Source organism: Nicotiana attenuata, chromosome 5, assembly GCF_001879085.1.
Source record: "Nicotiana attenuata strain UT chromosome 5, NIATTr2, whole genome shotgun sequence".
NCBI classification, from domain to species: Eukaryota; Viridiplantae; Streptophyta; class Magnoliopsida; order Solanales; family Solanaceae; genus Nicotiana; species Nicotiana attenuata.
In genome coordinates this window covers 37,667,356-37,679,356 of record NC_031993.1, presented here as the reverse complement: position 1 = coordinate 37,679,356, position 12,001 = coordinate 37,667,356, and the positions used below count along the sequence as shown (strand labels likewise).

The window sequence follows — 12,001 nt, the reverse complement described above, 5'->3', positions numbered from 1 at the left end:
GAGATTTGTAGTTGGGTTAACAATTTGAGGATGCCTGATGGGTACGCATCAAATTTATCCAGGTGTGTTGACATGAAAGAAGGGAAGTTGGCGTCAATGAGAAGCCACGATTGTCATATTTTCATGGAAGCGTCGATGTTGTATAACTCCCCAGGAATTTCAATTGCGCTCATATTCATTACCGTAGGAATTGGGTTCAAGCTTTCCCCAGCCCCTTCTCATCAATGGACTCCTGACGTATACGAAGGAGTGCGGTTCGTTCGAGAAATTCCTACCTCTCTATCTATCTCTGAGATGTTTGGATTTTTCAAAACTCCATGGACATGCAGAAGAGAAATGCTATCCCCACTCGGACCAAGACAGAACTTTTACTGTTCAAATACATAAGGTGAAGCAGGGTCAGGAACGCGAATCTCTTTATGATAAACAGATCCANAAAGCGAAGGTCGTCTGAGATGGAGCTAAAGTCAGCTACAACACATGTATTGTTAAATTGCCCTGAGGTCCAACCTTATTATAGGTAAATATATATTCGTATATATTACGGACTTTTATATTAAATATACCACTGATTTAACTAATAAATATCATAATGGCAGTTGCTTTGTGGGCACATATGGGCAAGATGTTGTTTATCCCAAGTTTTCAAAGTGGTTTAAAGAATTTGTAAGTATTACTTATTATTTAACATATTTTTATTATATGTAATTAATTATATATATTTTTAATATTCTAGATTATATTTAATTATATATATAGGTTCATGATCGAGCTAATGGCATTAAAGACCCATTTTTACGTGATATAGCTTAGGGACCTGACCCTAGAGTAAGAATGATGTCTAAATACGTGGTCAATGGGTACAAGTTTATACAGAAGAATGGTCTAATGGAAAGAAAACCAACAATAATGGGGTGTGGGTGAAAGGTGATGGAGATGTTAATTATTATGGTGTGCTTCAAGAGATTTTGAATTGAAATATGCTGTAGGTTGGCTGAAGAAAAAGTTGGTACTCTTTCGTTGTAAATGGTATGATCCAACACCAAATAGAGGTACAAAGGTGCACGCTCAATACAACATTGCTGAAATTAAACACACGGGGCAATATAGACTTTACGATCCCTTTATCATTGCACAAAAGGTGAAACAAGTGTATTATGCTCCTTATCCTTTGAGCAAGAATAAGTTTGCATGGCGGGTAGTTTTGAAAACAAAGCCCGTGGGTAGAGTGGTAGTCGAAGATGCATTAGATGTGGCGTACCTAAATGACATTTCAAATGTTGAATCAATAGTGGATGATGAATTAACAGATGAATTGCAGCATAATGAAGGGATATATGAAGAATTTGATCCTTCTGTCATTGCTACAAATGAGGACGAAGATAGAGGTGTTGAACATGAAACAAGTGATGAGGAAGAATTACTAGATGAAAGTGAAACGGGCGATGATGAAGACTTAGATGATTACTATGAAGATGGAGATGAAGATTAACTTGTTATTATTTTTTAGGTTGTTCTTCCTTTAATCATTTAATATTTTACAGAATTGTTGTATGTTTTTGTAGACATATGATTTTAGACCCTCCCCAAGATTTTTTATATTTTAGCATGTAAATATTTAATTTAGGCTAATATCGCTATTTCATTTAATTTTGACTCTTTTACTTTGTTTTATTACAAGAAAATGAAAATTACAAAAAAAGTAGTTTCATTAATGTTTTGTAATCATTTTTAATCTTGAAAAATAACAAAAATAGTTTTGTTTTAACGGTCAATCTTATTTTAATAATTATTTTGCTTAAGTAGGATTAATTAGTAACTGAGGTGGTATTTGTAGTTTTGTTCACGGAGAAAGAATAAAATTTGGGCTCAAACAACCCATTTTTAGGCCTAATTTTCGGACCTAGCCAATAATAACCCAAGCTCAATACCCCTAAAACCCTAGACCTAGACATAAAAAGAACCCTAGACCCTATAAGGCGTCAGCCGTGTTCTTGACCAAAAAGGAGACCCTCTCACCATCGGCTGAGCTTCCCTTTCTTCTCCATCAAGACATAACCAGCGACCAACCCTCACCGATCTCGATCTCAGAAACACAGCAGCAGTGCCACTTTCTTTTTCCTCCATGAATACCAGTAGCTTCTTCCATCCAATTTAAAGACACAAGCTTTTTCAGTTCCCCTCCTTCGAGTAAGAGTGTAGCATTGGCTTCGTATTAGATGTCAGACTTCAATAATGATGCACAAAGATTGGGTATCTCCATAAGCTTAAGTTTTCTACCAAATCAAAGTTTATAAGAAAATGGGGAATTGAAACAGTAGATGTATCCCAAGAAAAGTACAAGTATGAAGATTCCCTCCTTCTCCTCCATCACGTTGAAACCAATCTCATTCTCCTGTTCTGGCCAACTATTGGGTTCGAGGTCCAAATTTTTTGTTCGCGGTCAGTCGCAGTTCAATTGGAGTACACTGTTGCATTAACAATAGGAGCGGAATATTTGTTGTACATCCTGCTGGAAGTTTTAATTTTAATTGGAGAAGTTCCTACTTTAATTGAGGTCCATTTGTCTTTCTCCTCCTAATTTGATATTATTTCAGTACTTACTTTAATTAATTTCTCTAGTATACCTTATTTGTGCTTAGCTTACTTATTACTTGAAATTCAATTGATAAATATTTAGTTATGGATTGTCTGTTTGATTCATTCCTAATTGTTTTTGTTGGATAAGGATATTTGTGCAGAAAAGTAATCAATAATTGAAGTAGAATAAATTCTAGTGACGTGAATTGTTAAAGCCAATGGGCAGAGGAATACCAAATGTGCATAACGTGTGTTTGGCTTGGTTTAATTAACAAGGGAAAATGATTTCTTTATGTTGATGAGGTCAAAGAACTTTGGATATTGCATGGATTCTACGTTGTTTTTCTCTTTTAGTTAAATTAATCATTAGGAGCATGGCTAGGCCGATCACACGTGGGTAGGTAAACTTTTCGGCGCGAAAGTAATCATCGTGACTGTGGGTACGGTTCCCGTGGCATAGTCATGATACATAACTCCAAATTCGGGTGTGCATTTCATGTGACCCGACCATAACTAATAATAATTAAAATAAACATGTTGTAAACCGCGGGTGCATTTCATGTGACGCGATTCGCAATGTGTATCAAAACAAACGAGGGTAAGACAATCGTGGTTTGTTCTATAAATAATTAAAGCGGATGAAAGTCAAAAATACACGTAGGTTTAAAATGTGTAATTAATCAGATAATTAGGCCAATTAATAATAGTTGAGCGACCGTGCTAAAACCACGGAACCCGAAAATGCCTAACACCTTCTCCCGGGTTAATAGAATTTCTTACCCGGATTTCTGTGTTCGCGGACCATAACAGAGTCAATCTTTCCTCGATTCGAGATTTGAACCGGTGACTTGGGACACCATAAATTATCCCAAGTGGCGGCTCTGATTTTTAATTAAATAATTTCGTTTCGATTGTCACTTAAATTGGAAAAAACTCCCTTACACCCTTACGGGTGTAAGAAAAAGGAGGTGTGACAGTTTTTTATGACATGTTAAACATTTTATGTTATTCCTTTAATTATCTATTATGTTGCAAACTTATTTTATATTTTTACGACTTGTTAGGTTGTTTATTTATTTCTTTAGTCGTTTACTTATTTTATATTTACTGTCACTTGTTATATTTTTTGTTTTGTATTTTACTATGATTACATTACAGATATGGCATCTAAGGGGAAGGAAAAAATGAAATCTAAGAAAAAACAATATGTTCCAACTTCCTCAACTATGCCAAATATGAGTCATCAACTTCCTCATCCTCCTCAGTCGACTTCATTGCCATCTACCATGTTCACCATCCCCCCTCCATCTAATAATTTAGTTCAGTATTATTCTATGCCTGCTAAAGGCAGTCAAAGTAACACCGTTTTTAACTTTGTACCCATACCTTCTATACCATTATCTTCACCGGGCTTTCATGGTAGTCAACATGGTGGCTCACCAGTTGTTGCACCCTCGGTCTTTTATGGTAGTCAACATAGTGACTCACCAGCTGTTGCATCCCCGGACTTTCATGGTAGTCAGCATACTGGCTCACCAACTGCTACACCCCCGAGCTTTCATGGTAGTCAGCATGATGGTGCGTCTTTTCTTGCTCCGTCATCTTCCAGTCCATCATCATCCATTCCCGGCATATCTAGGTTGGATATTGGAGGCTCTCGCCCAGCTACATCTAGTGCTACTTCTGCACCATCTCGTAGACGCAGGCAGAATCTTAGAGGGGATGTACAATTTGATAGCTATAATTGATTGATAATCATCCCCCACAAGGATGGGTAAGAAGGTTCTTATACAAATTTTTATGTTTTGAATGTACTTTTAGATATGTTAACATTAAGGAGTATTTATTTGCAATTAAAAGATGTTTATTAATTATATATATATATATATATATATATATATATATATATAATATATATATATATATATATGTTTAACTTTAATGCAGGTTTTTGCCATCCTTTCAAGCTACACATTTGGTTACAGATTCTATGAAGCCATTTTATCATGAGCCGTGGACTTCTTATAGAAAGATACCGTACAGCATCAGAGAGCAAATGTGGAATCAATTTAGCGTAAAAATTAATTATATTTATTTAATAATTATCGTCTTCATCTAATGTTACCTTTTTATATTCCAGACATGGTGTACATGGCATCCTCAGCATCAAAATGCAATAAATAGTATTTTCGAGAAGAAAGCTAGTATAAAGATTAAAGATACTATGTGCGCTGCTCGGAATTCCGGTAAAATGCCGGACTGGTTAAGAGAAGATGTTTGGGATAAACTTCTTGAGAAATGGAATACCCCAGAATGGAAGGCAACAAGCAAAGGCAAACCGTGCCTCTAAAAAAGGTGGCTCGTTGCACACAGGAGGTTCGATTATTTTTGAGGCCCATAAACTAAGAATGGTAATTATTTAGTAAAATTTTCTTAGTTTTACATATAGAATTTTACGTTTGTAAAGTCTAACTCATACTTTTTCTTATGAAGGAAAAGGAAAGAGGGCGAGATGTGAGTCACGCTGAGGTCTTCGAGGAGTTGCATAAGAAAAAGAAAAAGGATGGTACAAGAGAACACTGGGTGGAGACGCGTGCGTCAGACACATATGTAAAATTCTAACTTCATAATTATTTATGGTTTATTAATATTAGTTTGTTTACATAATAGTTATGTTTTTCATTTCAGGAAGATTATCATAAAAGGTTGGAAGAATGGCAACAAACTCAGCCTCCTTCAACTCAACCAACACCTGATGATATGGCTTCATTGTGGACAGAGGCAGCGGGTGGAGCAAACAAAGGCAGAGTTTACAGACTAGGAGTACATCGACTTACAGGTCATCCAAACCCACTCTTAGCCAATTCTTCTTCTCCTCAAAATCAAGAACAGATGGAAGATATGAGAAACGAAATTCGTGAATTGAAGCAACAATTGGACTCCCATTACGGAACATTTGTTAAGATGCAGAATTCATGTGTAAACATGGGCATGATTTATCTGATGATGAGGATGAACAAACTGAATCTGATGTGTAGTAGTTTAGTTGTGATGTTTTGGCTGATTGGTAAACTTGATTGTGAGAGACAACTTTATGTATTGCTTTTAAACTTGAATGTGAGCTACTATTTGGATGTTTTTATGCCCAAAATTGTTAAGTTTAAAGGTTAGTATTGTTGGTTTAAGTTGTTTTAATGGTTGGCATTGTTGGTTTAGAATTTGTTAATGTATTGTTAATTTAGATAGTGTTAATGTATTTTTGGTTCGTATTATTGTATTAATGTATCGTTGGTTTAGATTGTTGTTAATGTATTGTTGGTTGGTATTTTTTTATTTGTGATAGTTGGACAGGTGGTGTAGCTCGAAATTGGGCAGAATTCTGCCCAGTTTTATATAAAACTCCGACTGAAACGTCGGACAGCTCCCCAGATTTAACCATAAATTCTCAGATCTCCGACTAATTCGGTCGGAAATTTTTTAAAAAACAATTAATATTCAGAAATTTTCGACGGATTCTGTCGGAAATTAAATAAAATTTAATTTTTAATTATTAATTTCCGACAGATTCGGTCGGAAATTTAAAAAAATATTAATATTCAATAGTTTTCGACGGGTTTCGTCGGAAAATAAATAAAATTTAATTTTTTATTATTAATTTTCCTTGTATTATTTCGACCGATTCAGTCGGTAAATTCCGACCATATTAGTCGGAAACGTGAATTATTTGGTAGTCTGATCTTTTCGAAATTTGCAACCACTTTGGTCGGAAATCACCGACAGATTCGGTCGGAAATTATTTTCCGACCGACCAATTTCGGTCGGAAAATAGTCGAAAATACGTAATTTACCGAATTCCGACCGTTCTGGCCGTCGGAAATCTGCCATTTTCTAGTAGTGATGTACTCTAGATATTTCTTCTTCTCCTATTTATCATTCAATGATTAACGCCTCCGATAATTTTGACATGGATTTGCTGATATCACTATCGATCTTCTTTATGGATGCGATAATTTTGATATGGAATCGTGCCTTAACATCATACAAATTTCACAGAAGACTCACTCATAAATCTCTTATTGATTCATATAATTCTCCAATTACTTCTTTATTTTCAGTAATGCTTATGTGGGTTCTTTGAACTTTAAGGTAAGAAAACCCTAGAAGTTGTACATTTATTACAATTTTACATCAGTTTGTGAATAATTTAATCTTAGGCTTTCAATTTCTTTTCGCAGAATTTGCAACAATGGAGAAGTCAAAACAACAGCAAAAAACTGTTTTGAATAACTTTTTGGGCAGAGGATTGAAACTGGATTTCTCGGCTGTCAAGGCTATCAGGGATAACTACTATGATTCTCCTTCAGGAAGTAGTGAAAATGCTTTACCACTTTCTCGTCCCAGCTTTGGGTTGTTGTATGGAACTCCTGAAAGTTCTGCAAACCAGAGACATCTGCAAATGTGGAGTTCAATTGGGGATATTAGGGAGCAAAGGGGGGAGGTCTGACAATTATTTCTTAAGTACCTTCACATTCTACTCCCAAAAATTTGTTTCTAAGCCATTGCTCTATTTCTGTTTGTGTTATTCCAAGACGCTACCAACTTCATCAAGTAGTCAAGCAGATTGTATATAGGTAGATCCCTTGCTGCCTTATTTGTAGAATTCATAGATTCTGGAATATCTGAAGTCATCACCATGGACCTGTTAACTGTTGAATGCGCTATAGACCACCTATGATTTCCAATGTTGAATAAGTATTGTTTCAATCTTCCATCAAGATTACATATTTCTGTTATGTGTTGGTTAAATTCCTCAATTGTGTATGCTTTAGCCATAGCAAAAAATATGGGCCTTATTTTTTTTGGCTCTTCTTGAACCTCGACTTTATGTTGTTCCATAGATGGGATATGCAAGCATATTGAGGCACTTCTGGATACTTGTAACGACCCGGCCGGTCGTTTCATGAGTTACAGTCCCATTTTCCCCATTTCTGCTTCTTATTGGGTTGTTCAGCTATATTTTATCATATCGTGTTGGTTGTTCTATGTTCGGAGTGGCCTTAGGGTGGAATGAGACACTTAGTCTCTAATTTTGAAGCTTAAGTTGGAAAAGTCAACCGAATGTTGACTTATGTGTAAAAGACCTCGGATGTGAATTCTGACAGTTTGGATAGCTCCGGTAAGTGATTATGGACTTATGAGCGTGATCGGGATATAATTTGGAGGTCCATGATAGATTTAGGCTTGAATAGGCGAAATTGGAAACTTGGCATTTTCCGGTTGGCAGTGGAAATCTTGATATCAGGGTCGGAATGAAATTCCGAAAATTGGAGTAGGCCCATTGTGTCATTTGTGACGTGTGTGCAAAATTTAAGGTCATTCGGATGAGGTTTGATAGGTTTTGGCATCGTTTGCGGAATTCGGAAGTTTGGAAATCCTTAGGTATGTTTGGTTTGTTGCCACCTAATGATTATAGTGCATTAGGACACTTTTAGAAGAATTAAAGATGCAGACCAGAGTTTTGGGTAAGGGCTTGAAATTATCTCGAGGGGAAGGTGTTAGGCACCCCTCAAGATCCACTAGTGTGGTTCCCGGCCATGCTACAATTGTGACTTTAGATGTAAAAATAAACAAGTACAAGAAGCACAAAAGGTTAAAAGAAGTGCTTGAATTTTAAAGGAGCAATTTTGTAAAAAACGTGCAAGTGGAGAAAAAGGTCAAGTACTTAGTGCAAATAATCCGAAAAGATCATGCGAGAAGCAGGAATTGAAAATGCAATAGCTTTAAAGATTCAAAAATTTTTACAGAACTAATAAAGAAGGAGAAAGGGGTCCTAGGTTTATACATTACATGGATCATTCGCACAACACTGGTACTCAATTGTACGCGGAGTGTTAACGTGTAATCATCATCTCCATGTCTACCCTTCCCACCCTGTTAAGGTATTAAAACGCGGAACGGTATCGTTTACTTATCGCATGCTACTACCCGTCCCAATCCTATTAGTCCCGGGGTATTAGGACTTCTAATCCTAAAGGGGAAGAAAGGGATGGGGGCCTTTGTAGAGTTTAAAGGATAAAATTCTAGCTCGACATTCAAAACAAGTATTAAGTAAAAGGGGAGGACAAGCAAGCATACAAGGCTCAAATTAACCCCAGAAGTCAAACAATCATTTAGTCTAGCATGCCTTGACAAATACTGATTTGGTCTTAGATTAAATTAAGCAGCGAGCGGAATGGTTCAACACATGTATTTAAACAGAGAGTCTACATTAGGCAACTCGGATACAGTTGTCAGGGACTGACCCAATTCATTAATTAGCCAACCCTTGTTTATGAGTTGAAATAAAAAACCTAGGCATATGATCTATTAATTTCAGGAAAAAGATACAAAGAGGTACCAGTAGTTTCAAAAAAGATGCAAGTTGATTTTAGAAAAAAGAATTATCAGTTTAAACAAAGAGAAAAGATGCAAACCGATTTTTAGAAAAGAGTTACCAGTTGTTTCAGAAAAGATGTAGACTGATTAAAAGGTTTGCGAGTTTCGGGAGATTGTAGATTGGCTATAGGAAAAAGGTTTACCAATTTTAGCGGGCTTCAGAAGTAGAAAATTACCATCTTTAATAAAGACACTAGTTCCAGCAATCGATACTGTTTAAGAACGAATGATGCTATTAAAGACGAGGTTTCCTATAGGCATGCTTTCTATATGTTTACTGATTTTAACACCCTTTCCTGATATCAATAAGAGTCTTATACATATGATGCCTGTATGAAACTTTGTTATTAAGCCTATAAACGGTTTGCCTAATGATATTTATATATGCAGAAATGCAAGAGCCTATAGACATGATCTCTATATGTGTCATTACAGAACATGAATGTTAAATCCTATAGACATGCTTTCTAGGTGATTTTTGCGGTACAGTTAAGCGTTAAATCCTATAGGCATGGTCTCTATGTGATTGAATCAGTATTAAAGACCCTATAGGCAGGATTTCTAGTTTGAATAAAATCCTAATTCATGATTTTTACCCCCTGGATACAAGAAAAGTAAAGACCCCTCCCTCACCCTTTTACTATACTCCCCGAGTTTCATACAAAATTATTACAACCCAATGAATCAAAGTGGAAATTAAAGGATACATCAAAAGCTAACAGCTAGATCCGAGTAGCCTAATTCAACCTTAATGTCTAATAACATGCGATTGAGCCACTTCCGGGATCCAGATTTCCAAAGCCTTCTCTTTATCCAAGGTGCTTCAAAGTTCCAAGGAATCTCAGGGATTCCAGGCATTGCTTACACCCAGGATACTACCAGAATTAGAATAGTGCAGTGTGGAAGAGCCGGCTCTCATGCATCCAAGTTCAGAGGGAGCTTGGGGGTCCCAAAGCCTGGCTTGCAAGAGAAGGGCAGAACTTATAGCTAAGAGTAAGTGCAAAGTGAAAGGGAATTGGGGGGCCATGACAGGTGGTGGTCATACCTAGCTACAAAGTAGGCTGGCACACCCCTGACCACCTGCCTGGTCAAACACATTAAGAGCAGACCCTTGAAGGTCAGACTAGAGTCTGGACAATGATTAGGACACTGCCAGACCCAAGTCTAAAGCTCAACAACACATAAAGGGCGAAATGGAATGGGACTAATTGAGTTTGGGATTCAAAGAATCCAATCCAGAATCATGGACAACAATATTAGAGTGTTGTCATGTCACGAACCATAACTCACCTATAAAAGGGTATGAGGGTTTGGGATTCATAAAGTATCAAATTCATGACAAACAACTGACAGGATGCATACATAATTTAAACACTGAATTACAAAGGAAAGGGGGGGGGGGGAACATGCTACAATATGCTAGAAACAAATGTCAACTAAAAGAATTGGACAGAAGTGGGAAGAAGTAAACACATTGTGGTGGAGACATGTAAACTAACTGAGACATACCAGTAGAGAAGCAAAAGAGCGCAGGAGAAAGTAGAGTAAACAAAGTCCACAGCAGCACAAGTAAAAGAGAAAGATTTTTTAAGTGAGAGTGACTTGTGGACTCCGATTGCGTTCTGTGTTCGTGTGTTCAAAGAAAAGGGGGGAGATATTTATAGCTTTGAAAACGTGTAGAGAAATAAGGTAACAAGTACAAATCTAACACAAATATGGCATGGTCACAAATCAGAATCAATTAGTATAAGACTCCCCTTTAATCAGGGAATTCTTATTCAAACGGATACTAACCGTATCCAAATAAGGAAAGGAGAACCAGCCTTACAAGTAGAATGGCTATTGCCATAAAAGAAACAGTAAAGTCATACAATAGGCGATTAAGTCTAAGTACAGGATTTGAAATTATTTTTGGAAATATTCAGTGGGGCCAATCAAAGGAAAAGGAATCAATTAGACTTTGACCGGCTAGTAAAATCGGGATCTCAAGGAAGGAAAAGTTTTTTTGAAATCAATTTCGAGTTAAATAAATCACAGGAGGTACTCAGTATATAATGCATGCACAAATAGCAGACATGTGAGGCTAAGTTATGGCAAAAGAAACATCATGCAGCAATAGCATAGAGCAGACATTCAAAGCATGTTAGTTAGGCTTCAAGGTGTAATAGAGAGAGAAGGAGTCGAAAACATGCAGAGAGTCGAGTGAGAATCACAAGCGTAGAACATATAGAGAAAAAAATGTTGAAACAAGGCATCAAGTTGAATAATTTCAGACATACAAGCATGCACAAACAACCTCGCAGGACTTTGAATAGCCTCCCAAAGAGACTAGGGTTTTCAAATCAGTTGAGTTTAGAGACGACAAACAGGTGAAACAACAAGCAATTTCAGAGTCCCAAGTGAAACCCTTAAAAATTAGGGTTTTCAGTAAACCAGACAGATAGGCTCATGAACTCGAATAAATTCCCAAAATTAGGGTTTTTAACATCAAACAAACCTAGAGATGATCAGCGTATGAATCGAATGAAATCTTAACAAACAGACTCAAACAATCACAAAATTAGGGTTTTCAACATGCTTACTCAGATAAGGAAAACAAACAAATAAAGTCAGAAATGTGCCAAGAATAAGAGAGGAACTTCGAAATAACTTAACCTAAAACCATAGTTAAAAGAACATAGAGTTTTGAAAGCAAAAAATTGGGGAAACTTTGAGAAACATGCTCAGAAAGTTCAAACACACATAGATCTGGACCAGATCTAAGAAATAAATAGAAGGAACCTTAGAGCTAGGGTTTCATAAGAATCCCAGGCGATGAGAAAGGCTTTGGAAACTCCAGATCTAGGCAGGATAGTCGAAGATCGAGCTCGAATGGCCATGGCTGGCAGGACAGAGGTTGAAGGCGACTGGAGAATAGCCATCGAGCAACGGCTTGGTCGAGATCCCTTCAAGATCTGGTCATAGGACCTCAGAGATGAGCGCATAG

The 12,001-nt window shown here is 36.8% G+C and overlaps 2 protein-coding genes across 2 annotated transcripts; both read left to right on the top strand.

Annotated features, from left to right (window-relative positions):
• On the top strand, nt 3,727–4,649 carry LOC109226353 (putative protein TPRXL). Its single transcript, XM_019391137.1, has 2 exons — nt 3,727–4,354; nt 4,528–4,649. Exon 1 carries the CDS (start codon nt 3,741–3,743, stop codon nt 4,326–4,328), a length of 588 nt encoding a protein of 195 aa, XP_019246682.1. The 5' UTR covers nt 3,727–3,740; the 3' UTR covers nt 4,329–4,354; nt 4,528–4,649.
• Nucleotides 4,819–7,084, top strand: LOC109226135. The gene is made up of 4 exons (XM_019390935.1): nt 4,819–4,991; nt 5,074–5,190; nt 5,269–5,746; nt 6,816–7,084. Exons 1-4 carry the CDS (start codon nt 4,854–4,856, stop codon nt 7,082–7,084), a joined length of 1,002 nt encoding a protein of 333 aa, XP_019246480.1. The 5' UTR covers nt 4,819–4,853.

What these genes read in the sequence shown, in the direction of transcription:
- LOC109226353 (XM_019391137.1), top strand. Translation starts at nt 3,741, where the DNA reads ATGGCATCTAAGGGGAAGGAAAAAATGAAATCTAAGAAAAAACAATAT.
- LOC109226135 (XM_019390935.1), top strand. Translation starts at nt 4,854, where the DNA reads ATGTTTGGGATAAACTTCTTGAGAAATGGAATACCCCAGAATGGAAGG. An exon ending in AGGCCCATAAACTAAGAATG is followed by an intron (nt 4,992 to 5,073) that starts GTAATTATTTAG and finishes TTTCTTATGAAG; the next exon opens with GAAAAGGAAAGAGGGCGAGA. An exon ending in CGCGTGCGTCAGACACATAT is followed by an intron (nt 5,191 to 5,268) that starts GTAAAATTCTAA and finishes TTTTCATTTCAG; the next exon opens with GAAGATTATCATAAAAGGTT.